At 37.4% G+C, this 15,895-nt stretch overlaps 1 protein-coding gene across 6 annotated transcripts in view; it reads left to right on the top strand.

Moving 5' to 3' along the window:
* Positions 1-14,556, top strand: part of PNPLA4 (patatin like phospholipase domain containing 4) — a 40,247-nt gene extending 25,691 nt beyond the window's left edge. For 5 of the 6 annotated variants that reach the window (XM_067561004.1, XM_067561003.1, XM_067561005.1 and 2 more), the window contains 3 exons: positions 2,519-2,584; positions 7,309-7,461; positions 13,727-14,556. In XM_067561004.1, coding sequence (XP_067417105.1) covers positions 2,519-2,584; positions 7,309-7,461; positions 13,727-13,858 — 351 coding nt within the window. In that variant the 3' untranslated portion in view covers positions 13,859-14,556. The remainder of the gene's footprint in view (positions 1-2,518; positions 2,585-7,308; positions 7,462-13,726) is intronic. The other variant, XM_067561006.1, reaches the window with a different exon arrangement.
* Positions 14,557-15,895: the final 1,339 nt, after the last annotated feature.

The following is a 15,895-nucleotide window of genomic DNA, read 5'->3' as shown; positions in this document are numbered from 1 at the left end:
TGTGCATGTGTACAGTATGTTTAGCTAGGAGGGGCCACATCTCTGGTGCTTCCCAAAATTTTCTTGTAAATGCCCCATGTAGACTTCATCATGATTATGAATGTGTGCTGATCTGACAACAAATGGGAATGAGGTTTCTTTGGGTATGTGGGGAAGGGGTTCTTCTGCAGAACCTCTTAAAATGTTAGATGCAATCTTCTGTATTTTAGGCAATTATATTTGGAAAGATTTTATTCAAAATCTGTGGGGGGATGGACCAAGCAGTGGCATGTGTGGGCGGGTTCCTTCTTTCATTGTCTTCCTGAGCATCCATTGAAGTGGATTGGAGCTGCTGGATGCTCAGCACTTAAAAAAATCACTTTACTTGTTTAGATTCTGAAATAATGAATTTAAAGGGCCATCTTTTAGGTGTCAGTTTTGAAAATCTTGAGCATTGTAGGCTGCTAAATCTGGCAATATTCAAAATTGGTAGGCTATTTTTGTTGAAGAAGGAAGCAGAGAACTGCAGCTATCTGAAGCTGAACCTGAGCAAGAAAGAGGTGGTACAGGTGGCAAAATAAGGTATTTTGAAGGGTTTTTTGCCAGTATACAATCTCCTTAGGTTGGCGTTTCATATCCAGTTAGTCAATTCAGTCTGTAGTCCAGGAATACTCTTGGATTCCTCAGTGACCCTGAGCTCTCACATACCAACAGCCACAAGTAATGCTTTCTGCCATCTCTGATTGGCTAGGAGACTCCATTATCCCAGCAGGCAAACAGCTGGCCTCAGTTATTCATGCCTTCATCACCTCTCGGCTGGACTACAGCAATGCAATATACTTGGGTCTGAAGTCTTCAGCTCTTAGGAAACCCCAACTAGTACAAAACAGTACAGGGCATCTTCCGAGCAACACAGGCTACAGTGACTTGTCCTCTAGTCTCTTCACTGGCTTCCCAAAGAATTTTGTGTCAAGTTCAAGGTTTCAGTTGCTGTCTTCAAAGTGCTCTATAGCCTGGGATATCAAAAAGATCCTGGTTGACAGCTCCGTTCCTGTGGCACAATGTAACCCTCAACAGTAAGAGTGAAGCTTGTCTGTGCAGGAGGCAAAACTTGCCTGGGTGGCAGTCTTAGACTGTGGAATAAAGACTAAGGACCGTCACATACTTCACCACTTTCTACTCCAAGTGCAAGGGACATTTCTTTGTTTTTGCCTTCTCTAATATAAACACATAGTAACACATATATTTATTTAAAAAACTACCAAAACAAAACACTCCACTGCACTTGTTTCTACCCCTAAAGAGAGGATGTGAGACCGAACACCATGCGTAGTCACATTGTGTAATGCACTGCTGAAAGGAATTCAGATATTGCAGTGATGAATGCAATATAAAAACTTATGTAGAATAGGTATGTCCTTTGTTTTGGAATGAAGACAGTTGAACAGCAATCTGCATTGAATGCATGTTCTCTGTTACAGTTGCCAATGCTGAAAAGTGTAGAGTCCATTCTCTAGGTGCGTGCTATATTGCAGTGTATTACTCTAAGCTAGATAACTACAGACTATTGCCTTGGGAACTGCTCTGCTTTTGTCATTGTTGACTAGTTATATGCTTGACGTGACCGTAACAATTGGCCCTGATGATTGTAACCACTGTTAGCAGTGAAAAGGGTTGTAATAATAAAACATCAGTAATTACAAAGAATTGCTTAGTAGAATGCAAAGGTATTCTTTTTGGCTGCTTTTTTATATACTTCATAAATACATTGAGTTGTATGCACATGTGTGAGTGTAATCTTTGTGTATCACTTTTACAAGAGCCAAAATCCAGTCGGTTATTTTGTCTAACCTAATGTAAGTCCGACTAGTAACTTGTTGCTGTTATTCTGCGATAGCTCAGCACACAAAGATAAAAGAAAAAGTACTCGTTTATATGGATGGTATACATATATGAGGTTTAAAGTTATCATTTATAAAATTGCAATTCCTACCATGCTGCATTATTAGTCAGAAAAAACTGATATATTAGAAAGAAAAACATTATGCCGAAGTATCTGCTAAATGCCTGTCTTTTAACTTGTTTTTTTTGGCCAGTTATAGCTTCAATTTTCAGTATATAACCATGCATAACACACAGTTTGTGTACAATCTACATATATTTAGATTTAAATTTATACTAAAAGAAATAGTGATTTTTGCAGCAACATGAAGGAAAAAAGTAAATCTAAAATTAGTGCTGATTCTTCTAAAGCAAACATTGTTAAATCAATGACAGAATAGTCGTACCATGTGCTGTCTCTGAGATTGCCATTTGTAGCTTAGCTAAAATAAGTCCTGAACTCTTAATCACATTTTGACATACAGTACATAGCAAATATTGAGATTAATGTTTTTAATTGTTACTTTGAAGTAGATGGAATTAACATGTTTAATGATTACCGTATTAACTTGTAAAGATTAAATGATACACAAAAGAAAATATTAATACTTTCAGATTCCTTTTACTGTCACCTTCTTTTTTCTTTTCTCCTCTCTAGGTCCTCCTAGCTAGCAGTTTTGTGCCAGTGTATGCAGGAATTAAAGCAGTGGAATATAAAGGAGAGGTAATATTGTGTTTTTTGAGGACTTGGGTATTTAATTACAAAAGCACTTTTCATCTGTGGTATCTAAATCTCAGATGGATTGCGGGGGTGGGAGAGAATCACAAGTCTGTTGTTTTGTTGCGTATTGATTGCTGTTTATTTAATACTGTAGATGAAAGCAGCTATTAGAGGACGTCATTCCAATCCATTCTTATACAAACATTTATAGTGAATGCCAGAGACACTATACATTTGGAAATGGTAGAGACCTGGAAGCAGCATTCTTAAAATGTTAATACAATATTCATTTATCTAGTCTGATGGGCTGCTAATGATTACAGTATTGTTTGTAGCACAAAAATCTCCAGTGTATTCTTTACCTTCTAAAAATTGTAGTTGAACTCAGCTGAGATGTACCAAAATGTTAATGTTACATTTAGTGGTTTTTCTCCCATCAGATCTTTTCCAAAATAAGTTGAAATAAATAATTTTGCACATCACTGAAATGCATTAATTTTTGGCAATTTAGTATCCGGCTGCCAAGAGAAAGCTCGAGTTCATTTCCTGTGCCAAGAATCTGGCTGGTTGTGGAAATGATGTATGTAGTAGCGTCTTGTACAATTCAACTCCACCGACATATCTGGCTCATAAGAACAATGCCCTGGACAATAACCCAAGTCACAGGGGTCAGATAAGAGGTCCCCCAGAGATTCAGTAACAGCCTCACTCCTTGCCAGATTAAGTCATTTGGATGTTGATCTTGTTTGCACAATGCAGGTGCATACATTGGATGTCGGAAGGACACTCTCTATTACTTGAATGGGACAAAATCTTTTTGTAAATTTAAGGCTACATCTATACTGCACATCACTTGTGGCAGCTTGTAGGGTATGTGCAGCTGTATGCCACAGTGAAAAACAGGCTGTGTCCATGCCGCGGTACATAGTTACACCTGTCAATGAAAGGCTCTGGAAGGGGAGCGGCAGTAAGGAAAGACTGGCAGCAGGGAGCTGGCAGAGTCTTTCCCTGCTGCCAGTCTTTTCCTGCAGTGTGGAAAGACTCCAGTAATGGGGAGATAGCAGTGCAGATGGGGAGGCACTGCTTGGGCAGGTAGAGATTCGTGTAGGTATATACCTGGGTACATATATATAGGCTTCAGTGTCTTTACTTGCCAAATCTGTGCCTCACCATGTACACTGCTATTTGTACTCCTGCTAGTGGAGCTAGCTCTGTATGTTCTCTACACACTCCAGTAAGAAGTTTGCAGTGTGGGTGTACCTCAGTTTTTTTGGTGTTTGGCAAGAAGTTGAAAGGCTAGGCCATTTCAATTCGAAGGTAACCTGATGTGACTCAGTGTTGTCCAAGAGGATCCCATTCCCATTCCCTAGACGAAGGGCAGCCACTGTTGCTTGCCTATATATCTGCCAAAACTGAAATGTGCAGAGCTACTGCTTTGTGCTCAATTCAGACTATTACGTGGCTCTGTTATCTCAGTTCAGAAACTAAATCTGTGGATGATTCAGGGGAAGTAGTATTTCCATTGTTTAGGAGTACTGAGTCTTCCTCCTGAAACTTGCTGATTTCTTAATGTGGAAAGCTGCAGAGAAATTTCTTAAGGATGAGAAAAATGGTTACTTAACAGTAAATGTAACCATTCAAATGTATTGGGTCTGCATATCCACACTGATCTCTCCCCTCTTCTTTGGTGATGATTGAATATAATGTTGAGGGGAATTTACCGGCAATTAGAGAGTGTGGAGCCTTTCACCTTCTATTCCAGAATGTTTAAAGACTGGATAAGACATGCAAAAATTTTACTACTTGGTGATGGTTCTGTGCCTCATGAAGCAAAGCATGTAACTCTTAAAGAATGGCTCTGCAGATGCAATATATTCAGAGAATTGCATTTATTGGTAGATGTAGATTCCATTAGGCCCAGCCTTCATGCTTTACATCCTCAATTTGTGTTTCTGGATTGGTTTTCATTGCACACTATTTCAGAATTTCCTCATCTTTGCATTTTGAGCCACTTATAATAATTCAGAAGTTTTTGCATTTTCAATCAGTGTTCATAGCTCTAAAGATACTGTGCAATGGCATGGAAGGTACCTGAAGCAGGGACTGCAGTGCTTAAGCCTATGGGACAAGTGATTTGTAATTCAGATCCTTTTAGAAGTTGTGTATATGGTCTCACAGATGTTGAAGTCAGTTTTGAGGAGGGGGACTTTGGAATCGGAAACTACGGTGGCATCCAAAATGGGTTTTCCTTGCATCTGAGACGACACTTTTTGAAAAACCTTAGCATGTTTACCTTATTATTACATCGTTTATTTCCTGAAACTGGTCAGTGGATAAATAATTTGGTAATAGCAATTTTTCTGGAAGAAAATATTAAGGGGCCTCAAATGGAGACTGAGAAAATGCCTCTTCATTCAAAGCTAATTCGTGGGTACTGGTGACTAAAAAGAAGAGGAAAATATGTTAGAAACGGAATTATGAGGAGGCCAAGAGGAAGTCATATCTCCTCTACTGAGAATTCTGATTGTTTGAGCTCTTTCACTTTTGTATTCTAATTATGTATGTCAGGGGACATGGGAAGATATTTTTTGACTGAGGGACAGTTCTTCCCAAATGTAGTTCAAAAGAAAAGATCTGAAACACAGGATATCCTTCAATAAAAATAGAAGCTACAACGAAATTGAAAAGAGCAGCTATTTTTCTCTTGCTATGGCAGGTGTTATGATCTGTTTTAAAAAGACAAATCAAAGTAATTTAAGAGAAAATAAAAATATATAATATAAACAGAATTAGAAAAAAGTGAAAGTACTAAGGTGGAGATATTAGGAAAATGGGAGCTTAAAGAAAGTGGGAAGTGAGATTTTTATGAGAAGTACAGTAGTGTAGGTAATACGCTATTGGGGACAACCCAGTTGTTCTGCAGCACCAGGCAAAAAGAAGACTGTCATAGAGTCACAGTGTGTGGGCATATGAGAGGGAGCAGTCTGCTGGAATCGAGTTGGCTATAGAGAGAAGGCCAGTTGCAGCATCATATGTCTGGCCACAGATAAGGGAGCTGGGCCAAGGTCAACTGCCCTTGTAAAGCTAAAGTTTACAGAAATTTGCATTGTTTTGCACTTGGATAATGGGCACTTGATAATTGCACACATGCGATCAGCTCATTCCTCCAATGAGGACTTAATACCTTTTTTGTGTTGTTTGTAGAATTATCGTTTATGATTAGCAAAATTAAAAGTTATAGAGATTTGAAAATTGTTTCAGCCTAGTATGAAATTTGTTTCTTCGGAGGTCAAAGCCTTACTCAGATGTCCCTCTAAGCATATAACAACAAATCCAATCTAGTCTAGCAAACCCATGTTTTTTTGTATAGATTGAAAGGTGAGGCATATTCTAGCTGTCAAATTAACAAAGACAATCTTATGTTCTGAATTAATATTAAAATATTATAGTAGTTTAGACATGAATAATTTATTGAAATGGATTAATGGTTGTTGTTTCCATAAAAAGCTTAACCAGTCAGGACAATGCTAGTTAATGTCAGAAAATTATAAAATGTCCTTGTTGCCACAGCAGTTGCCTGCATTAGCAACCATTAACTTAAGGTTAACTCAGAACACTGTTAATGTAATTAAACAAATTGCTATAATTAGGTCAGGAAACTTAATATGTTACTGTTACCATCATCATGTGACAGTTTTTTAACCTTTTTTGAAGATTTGATACTCATCTACTGTCAGTATTCTGTCATTGATTTTCATAGTCAGAATTGCATAATTGTGTGCTTTTGTCCATTGAGCTGTGTTATCCAAGTTGTCTTAGTTTTGGGCATAATAAATAATTGTAATAAGAAAAGCAATCATACGTATAATTGGGTAGAAAGTCCATCTTCTACAACTGAAATTGGAATTCCAGTTGTAGCTTTTAACTTTCTGCAAAAAGTTCCTTTGCGTCCATATTTTTATTATGCTACAAATTTGTGTAAGTGATTTTTTTTGGTTTTGAATAATTGTTATATAATACCATGTTAGAATTGTTATATAAATATAGACGTATGCATGAACATGTACATTTCTATTGTTTATATATATGTACGCACATAGAGAGACACGTTGTATCAAAATGCAAAATTGTAAATTAATAGTATTCTAAATTCTGTATCATCTCTGAGAAATTCTGTTGTATCGGAGCTTTTGAGGTGTTTATTTTACTGATATTAATATGTTGCTCATATTAATCTAACTAAAAAATTCAGAATGACAATGAATAGTCATTGAACCAGAGAGAATGAGTGGTTAGGGCACGAATTTACAATGTGGGATGCCCAAATTGAAGAACCTATTCCAGTGACTACTTAATTATTTATACACAGTGGGAGAGACTGAGAGAGATCTGCCCCAGAGTATCGCAGAATCCAGTGATTAGGGATCATTCCTGCAATGAGGGAGAACAAATTGAAATTCCTTCTCTACATCAGTCAGAGAGGGAATTAAACCTGGGGCTCCCATATCCCAGGTGAACTATCAAATAACTGGGCTGACAGTTATAAGGGAAGCTCTACCCAGAAAAAATATAATTTAGGGAGAAAACTATTCAGTGAATTCATGTCAAATTCATGAATAGTTTTGGGTTGCCCAAAACTGCATTTTCAGCAAATAAAATATTCACTATGAAAAATTGTGCCCAGCTCTAGTCAGCACATATCAAAATCTGACTTTATTTTCCAATAGAAATGGATTGATGGTGGCCTTACCAACGGCCTCCCTATTCTGCCTGTGGGACGAACAGTCACTGTTTCTCCTTTCAGTGGTCGATTAGATATCTGTCCACAAGACAAAGGATATGTAGATCTCTATGTTAAAGTTGCAAAACAAGACCTAATGGTGAGTGAGTGACTTGTTTTTAACTAATTTTGATGATGGCATAATTATCATTCTTTTTGCTAGCTTAGTTTTATATGGAGACTTTCAAGAGCAGCTAAAGCAGTTTGGTACCCAACTCCCATTGACTTTTTATGGGAATTGGGTACCTAACTCCTTTAGGTGCATTTAAAAAAAAATAAAGTGTTGGATTTTCAGTTTATAAAATTTGCTCAATGGTCATATGTATAGTTTTTTTTAAAGCTTACAAACTCCATACTAGAGCAATGTTTTATTTAAAAAAAAATAGAAGAAGATAAAAAAGTTATTTTATCCTAATACAATCCCTCTAGCAAAGGACCTGGGGAAAGAAAAGACATCATGTCCTACAACTTCCAAAGTGAAGTAATTATTCCAAAATAAAGTGATTCTTATTCCAGAATAGTGTCCAGAGCTATTCTGCAATAGCTATGTAAGGTTGCCACCTCTGAGATACAAAAACTCAAGACGTCCATGATGATCCTGAGCCCACAAAACTGGACAGCTGATAGTATGTACTGAGCACTGTGACATTCCTCTCTGCAATCTGGGCTGGTATATATCACTGTCACTCCATTCCCCCACTCCTGGAGTTCATTTTGCACTTGCCCTGCTGTGTGAACCCCCACTCCTGGGTCAGTTTACTCAAAGCCTCTTGCAGATAAACAGCCCCTGTTCTAGTGAGTGAGTGTTTCTGGTCAGTCAATCATGGGATTATGCAATGGTGTGACCCCCCCCCCAGCCAACATCCCCAGTCCCAGATGCAACCTAGGAACTGCCATCGTACAGAATTCAGTGCTTCCCACTGTACTCTGCAAGCTCATTAGGTTAGTCAGTTTATCAAAGAAATTGATATGCACCAGCTCTGTCTCTTTAAATGAAGTCTCTACACACAGCCAAGATTGATCAGGAAGAAATAAAACAAATTGCATACTAAACTAAATTTATTATTCAGTAGCTATACAGTCTTTGATGGTTAATCTTACCACACAGGCTGGCTGACTCCCTCAGCCAACCCCTCTCCTGCCCCTGGGCAGTCTGTCAGTTGCTTGTTGTTGCTTCATAGATGGATTCCAAGGGAGGACTCCAGAGACAAAAATGCCTCTGCCTTTGACATGTTTCCTACCCCTGGGGTCAGGTAATTGGGCCAGGTCCTTCAATGGGCATGATTTCCTCCACTTGAGTCAAATGAGCATCGCCTTATCAGGTGCTCAGACCAGTCCATTGTTCCTGTATGCATGCCTCTGCAAGGTGTGAACCCTCACTTTGCTTTGTGTTTGCCAGGATCTGTTCAATCCAGACAAATTTGAGAAACACATTTGGGAATATTGCCTAGTAGAGTTTCATAACTCGCATGTGACACTGCAAGAAGCATACTATCATAACCATAATGTTCAGTATATCATGAAAATTCCAAAAACACCTTACATGACATATTTTGCATTAAACAATACACAGTTACACTATAAGGGTGAACATGAATGATACACAAATCACACCATAAGGGTGTACATGGAGTACAGCGTGTTACAAGCACACTTTTTCAGAACAGCCACCTCAAAAAAGGATGATTCTGGGAAAACCTGAACAGGTAGCAACCTTATATGCTAGTTAATTTCCCTGTGTACTTGAGGCCTAAGTGCCTTCGTCATAGATTCATAGAGTTTAAGGCCAGAAGAGATCACTAGATCATTTTGGTCTGACCTCCTGTGTATCTCAGGCCATTAAATTTCACGCCGTTATTCTTGTATAGAACCCAGTCATTTGGTTTGATTAAAGAATAAATTGTCTTTGGCAAATGCATATCTTCCAGAAAGGCATCCCAGCTTGACTTGAAGACCTCAAGAGATGAGAATCCACCACTTTCCTTAGTATTTAATTCTAATGGTTAATCACCCTCATTGTTAAAAAATGTATGCCTAATTTCTAAAATGAATTTGTCTGACTTCAGCTTCTAACCATTGCTTCTTATTGTGCCTTTCTCCACTAGATTGCAGAGCCCTTTAGTACCCAGTATTTTCTCTCTACATTTATACACTGTAATGATGTCACCTCTCAATCTTATTTTTGATGAATTAGCCAGTTTGATCTTGTTTAGTCTCTCACTTTAAGGCATTTTCTTAAACTCTCATAATTTTTGTGGATCTTTTCTGTATCCTCTCCAATATTTCAACATCCTTTTTAAAATGTGGACATAAGAACTGCATGTAGTATTTTGGTATCTGTTTCATCAGTGCTGTATACAGAGGTAAATTCACTTCCCTACTCGCTACTGCCTGTTTATATATCCAAGGATCACATAATCCATTTTTGCCACAGCTTGGCACTAGGAGCTCATGTTGAGTTGTTTGTTCTTTATATCCTTTTCAGAGTCACTGATTTCCAGGATACAGTCCCCAATTCTGTAGGTATAGCCTTTTTCCCAGTTGTTTGTTCCTAGATGTATCACCTTGCATTTGGCTGTATTAAAACACATTTGGTTTGAATGGGTCCAGTTACCAAGAGATGCAGATTCTTCTATATAATTGCCCTATTCTCATTATTTACCACCCTGACAATTTTTATGTCATATGCAAATTTTATCGGTAGTGGTTTTGTTTACTTCCACATCATCAATGAAAATGTTGAATAGTGTCTGACCTAGTACTTATCCCTGCAGAACTCCATTAGAAACATCTCATTCAATGTGAATTCCCCATTGACAGTTATTTTATGTTATATGTCAATTAGCCAGTTCTAAATCCATTTAATGTGTGCTTTATTGATAGTTTGTGGTGCTAATATTTTAATCAGAAAATGGAGCGGTATTAAGTAAAACACATTACAAGTAAAAATATATTACATCTATGCAATTAACTTTACCAGCCAAACTTGTAAGGTCCTCAGAGAATGAAATCAGGTTTGTTTGACAAGACATACTTTCCATAAAACCATGTAGACTGGCATTAATTATATTCTTGTCCTTTAATTCTTTATCAATTGAATTTCATATCAGCTTTTCCATTATTTTGCCTGGGATTTATATCCAGCTAACTAGCTATAGTTACCTCTCCACTTGCCCCTTTTTGAATATTGGCACATTAGCACTCTGCCAGTCTTCTAGAATTTTCTCACTATTCCAAAACTTATTAAAAATTGACATCAGCCAGCAAAAGATCTCCTTAACCAACTCTTTAAGACTCATGGGTGCAAGTTATCAGGGCCTGCTGCTTGAAAAATATTTATCCCTAATACATAATGTTTCACTAACTTCCTTTGTTACTAATGTGCTGGAAAATACATAATACTCATGTGAAATGAGTACTTCATCCTGTTTCTTTCAAAGTACAGAACAGAAATATTCATGGAACTTTTCTGCATCAGGATTAACAATTTTACCATCTCCATCTGGTAACAAAGGAGTAGGGGGAAGTATACCATTGCAAGGATTTCTTTTGTTCCTAATATACTGCAAACCAGACAACTGAGTAATTTGTTGTCAATTGCTCTTAACCCTGGGTACCTTAAATGCTTTGCTGGTGTGGCTCAGTGTGGACATCAAGCCACAGAGAAGCATGCACTGAGTGTCTGTGATAAGCAGCTCTGAACCAGCAACTCTGATTCCAGCACTCTGCTTGTTAAACCCCAGCCACAGTCTGGTATACACCAGTTCTGGTTATACCTTGCAAGATGACCTCAACACTTCCCACCAGTCTCAGATTTTTCCAAAAGCATGTGTTCTGCAATGTCCAGTTCTTCCCTGGACCATTCACTGGAATAATAAGGTTTGTTTGTTCCTCTAAAGAGACAAAATGCACAGCTTTATCACTTTAACAGGAGTTAACTTTGATTCAAATACAGCACTGGGTTGGTATAGATTCAAAGTAAAACAAGTTTATTAACAAAAGGAGATAGAATTTTGTGTGTGTTAAAGAACAAAAGATAGTGTTAGAAATGGTTACAAGCAAAAAAAGTGAAAAATGCTTTCTAATGGATAAGCTATGTACACAACAAACTATAGCCTTTGTTCAAGATAGTTTCCTTATCAATCTACCTTCCAGCAAGATGGCTGACCACCACTCTGGTGAGGATCTCCCACAAAGTTCATAGTTCTTGGTTCCTTTGTCATCTTAGGTGTCATCTTGGGGTTCTTTGCTCTTCTCTGGTTCTGGTTTATACTCCAGTGAGCCTAGAAATGGATTCTTCTGAGGATTACCACCCCAAAGTAAAGCTCATTCAAGCTGTGAGGAAGAAAACATGAAGTCTGTTAATGAAAGGAATTCCATGCTTGCTTCTTCTCCCAGCAAATGCATGTTTTCTTGACATGTGATTGTATAATTTTTAGACACTCTGAAAATGTTTTACTATATTGGTTGCATGAGATCTCCAGTATATGTCGCTGATGTTAAAGTCTCCCATCACAACATAATTTTTCCTTGCTCGCACTACAGACAGGTGCTTAAGGGAGTAACTGATCCTGCTCACTGGTTTGATTCAGTGGTCTGTAACAGGTTCAAGATCCCGTGCTTTTAAGTTATCAATAACTCTAAAACAAGTAATATGTTTTTAATATAGAATGTCATATCCCAATTCTTTCACCCACTCTGTCCTTCCTAAACCAGTCATAGCCAGTGATTCTAACATTCCAGTCATGCAAATCCTCCCACCATGTTTCAGTAAAGCTAATTATATCAGATTTATTCTGACCAATGTAAGCTTCCAATTTCTCTTGCTTGTTGCCCAGACTCCTACCATTCAAGCTGTTGAAAAATGTTATTCCATCATATTTTTGTCACATTAGTTCAATTTATTCATGATGCACTGGTTTTGAGTTTGTACTACATTTGCCTCCTCCCCTTATTTTCAATTATTTTCCAGCTGGGAGGATTAGCTCCCTGTTTGTGAGATGCAGGTTGTCTTGTTCGTTTGGTCCTCTCTCCCAGGGCAATGTGGCTCAGTGTTCCACAAATCTTAACTGTCAGCTTCACACCAGGCATGAAGCCAACAGTTCACTTACAGTATGTTCTGCCTTCTTACCTGTGATGAGAATTAGGGGCTTGAATCATATGCTGTATCACAAATTCATTCCTATGCAGAAGACCAGCACAAGGCCTTTGCATCACTAAAGTCCTAATTGAGCACTTAAAATAGGTTTTAACAGAAAGTTCAGTGATGTGCTAGTGTTCTGTACAAGAATGAATCACCTTGAAATACAGTAAACCAGTGGAAGGATTCAGGGACATGAATGAAGTGAGAGAGAGATTACTTTGGCAGAGGCATTTTGAACTAATGGAGGTGGGAAATGCTGAGGACAGACAGAAGGTTGCATTACTCAAAGTAAGATGATTAGCATATGGATAGGGATTATAGCAGTAGGAATGGTTTGGAAAGATTATTTTGTGGGTGGAAATAACATGTCTATGCTATCTGTTACATATTACTTAGCTATGATTTACACCAAGTACCCATATAGAAAATAAGTTAACATTGGCCAACTGAGTCATCTAGCTGAGTCTTGGTTGTAACTATAAATAAAGTTTGGTGCCTCATCCACACATGCTAAAGAGCTTATTTGCAGGGTCCTGTGCTTTCTGTGATTCTGCATCCGTGGAATTTGCCACAGAAGTCACCTCTTGCTGCACAGTTGTGCTCCAGAATCTAAGGTGTCTCTTTGAACAGTTTCCAGTCCTTATAGTTAGAGAGACAATCTTGAAAATGTTAACCAAGTAAACTGATGCAGTGATGTGTGTCTGAGTCTGCAGACAGCCTGAAAAAATAGTTCTGAGAGTTTTGAACTGCCCTATTCAATTCAAACAGGGCTCCAGAGACTTGGTGATTCCCTGGTTGCAAAATTTGGTTAATTATTTATTTCAAATAAAAGGTAATTATTCTATAATAATGATGCACCATTTGTGAAGTGTGTAACAATATTTATTAAATTAGTTAATCGTTTAAACTAATAAATACCCAATAACTTATTAAATCTAGTTTTATTTATCATTGGATTAAATTACCTACAAATAAAAGTCTTAATGAAAGTTTATCTCAAATGTAAGGAAGGAGAGCAAATCTATAGCCAGACAATCATTACATGTTCAGGATGATCAACTGGGATCTTGAATAGTCCTCAGCTTGTTGGAAATATCAGTTACCTATCCTAAAGCTGGATGGTGTGGGGGGGCAGAGAGATGAAAAGACAAAGAGAACAAGAAAATCTAATATAATAGTTTGTCCTCCCAGTTACCTAACTTACAATACTTCTCTATTGCAGTTGTCTGTGGCCAACCTGGTAAGACTTAATCAAGCTTTATTCCCACCAAGCCAGAAAGAGATGGAATCATTGTACCAAAATGGATTTGATGATGCTGTACATTTTCTACTAAAGGAAAACTGGTTTGAATAGATTATGTGCATGGAAAATTAACGTCTGATGGCTGTCAAAACAAAGTATATGTGTCATGCAAAACCCAAGAGATTGCTGCCATGATTTTTGTTTATTAAAATACGAATGCTGGAGGTATTGCATCTGTCAAAAAATATACAGGTGCTTTGGCGGAAATTTGTCAGCATGTCAAAATGGAAAATTGTACTTACATGGTAAAAGAATCTGTTGTTTTAAATAGGTGTAATACTAAAATCTATTAAAATTAAAAGAAGGTCTTCATTTAGGATGTATGGTACAGACTAATGTGTTACTTCATGAAATACTGAAAATGAGATTGCTGACATTAATCATATATGAGATATTCATTCAGGTTGTGTCCTGAAAGTGTGCACTGCATCTAGTTCTCTTAAGTTTTGAATAGTTGCGTACTTTCTCTGTTAATCCTATTTTTGTGCACAGGAATTGACTGTTGTAATACTCCAAGCATGGACTCTAATTACAAAGAGACTATCAGAAACAAAACAATTTAATTGCATTTCTTTAATTATAATACATGTATTTTTTCACCTTTAGAACTTCTTGTCCTTTAAATCAGTTCCATTACTTTTAAAATCCTGAAATACATATGTTTCAAAATTTAAGAAATTTTTTTCTGTAAAATATGTTAGAAAGAAGAGAGAACTAGATATATTAAATTTTATTTATGCAGTATTTTTGTCTACTAAATTTTAATAAACTAATTTATGTTTGGAACTTTTTCAGCTATTTATTTTGTTGTAAATTTCTCAGTACTGTGGTGTTGCACTTCACTGATATATTTTGGACAAATGATCGATATTTTTGGAAGGCAAGTTTTAGGCCACAGAATCTACTCCAACATTGAAACTATAATACCAACTTCAAAATAGCTCTACATTTGCTCTTGACTCTACTTTAGCCCTCAGATTCATCTTCCCCAAGTTCTTATAGGTACCTTCACCAAGAAGGACTTGAGTCTATGCTCATTGAAGATAATGGTAGAGCTCCCATTGACTAGAGTGGTGCAGGATCTGGGCTCAATATACTAGGAATACGAGTACTGAGACACTTTCTTGGGGTGCTCAGGGCTGAGGTCTTGTTATCATCCTGACTCAGGAAGAAAGAGACTTGCTTATGCTGCCTTACCCTACCAGTATGTTAGCTACCCAAACAATCTCTTCAGGGCTCTGCCAATCCTCATTTTGCCTTGCAGGTTATCTGGATCCCAAGCTCCCTTAAAGTGTTCTCCTGCAGTATCCATCCTTTAACCATTGGACAGCCACAGAAATTACCAGCTAAACTGTCCCCAAAGAAATAAGTGCATACGCCAACTTGTTGGGTTCATTTGGGTATCAGCGCCAATACAACATCACAGCACTGAGATGTATTTGTAGTGAAAACAATCACAGTTGATCAAAGGCTATAAGTTAAGAGGTAGTGAATAAGGATATTGATGGAAACAGAAATGGTTACATATAAAACAAAAAGTATAACATGCATCTTACAATCTAAACTTAACTTTAACAGGCTACAAACATTTGTCTAAAGCATTTATATCACCTAAAGCAATCATCCAGTGTTTCCAACCAACATGGCTGGCCCCTTTAATGAATGTAAAAAGTACTGTCTTTTTTTTTTTCCTCAGTGAAGGATAACAAAGTATCTTTTTTTCTCCTTATGTCCTCCAAATTCATTTCTTTGTTCCCAGAGTCAGGATGATCCCTCATGTTCATTCCCTGGTATGGTGGCTCCATGTTGTTTTCACATCCTCATAAAAATGTAGAACTGGAAGTGATCTTGATAGATTATCTAGTCCAGTCCCCTGCACTGTGGCAGGACTAAGTATTATCTAGACCATCCCTAACAGGTATTTTTGTAACCTGTTCTTAAAAACCTCCAGTGACAGAGATTCCAAAACCACCCTAGTAATTAGTTCCTGTACTTAACTATCCTTACAGTTAGGAAGTCTAATCTAAATCTCCCTTGCAGCAATTTAAGGCCATTATTTCTTGTGCTGTCTTCAGTGGTTAAGGAGAA

This window comes from Emydura macquarii, unplaced genomic scaffold (assembly GCF_026122565.2).
Source record: "Emydura macquarii macquarii isolate MOO-44397 ecotype Brisbane River unplaced genomic scaffold, CSIRO-AGI_Emac_v2 contig_2362, whole genome shotgun sequence".
NCBI classification, from domain to species: domain Eukaryota; kingdom Metazoa; phylum Chordata; order Testudines; family Chelidae; genus Emydura; species Emydura macquarii.
Note: the sequence above shows the minus strand (reverse complement) of the source record. Positions and strands in the feature narration are given on the sequence as shown.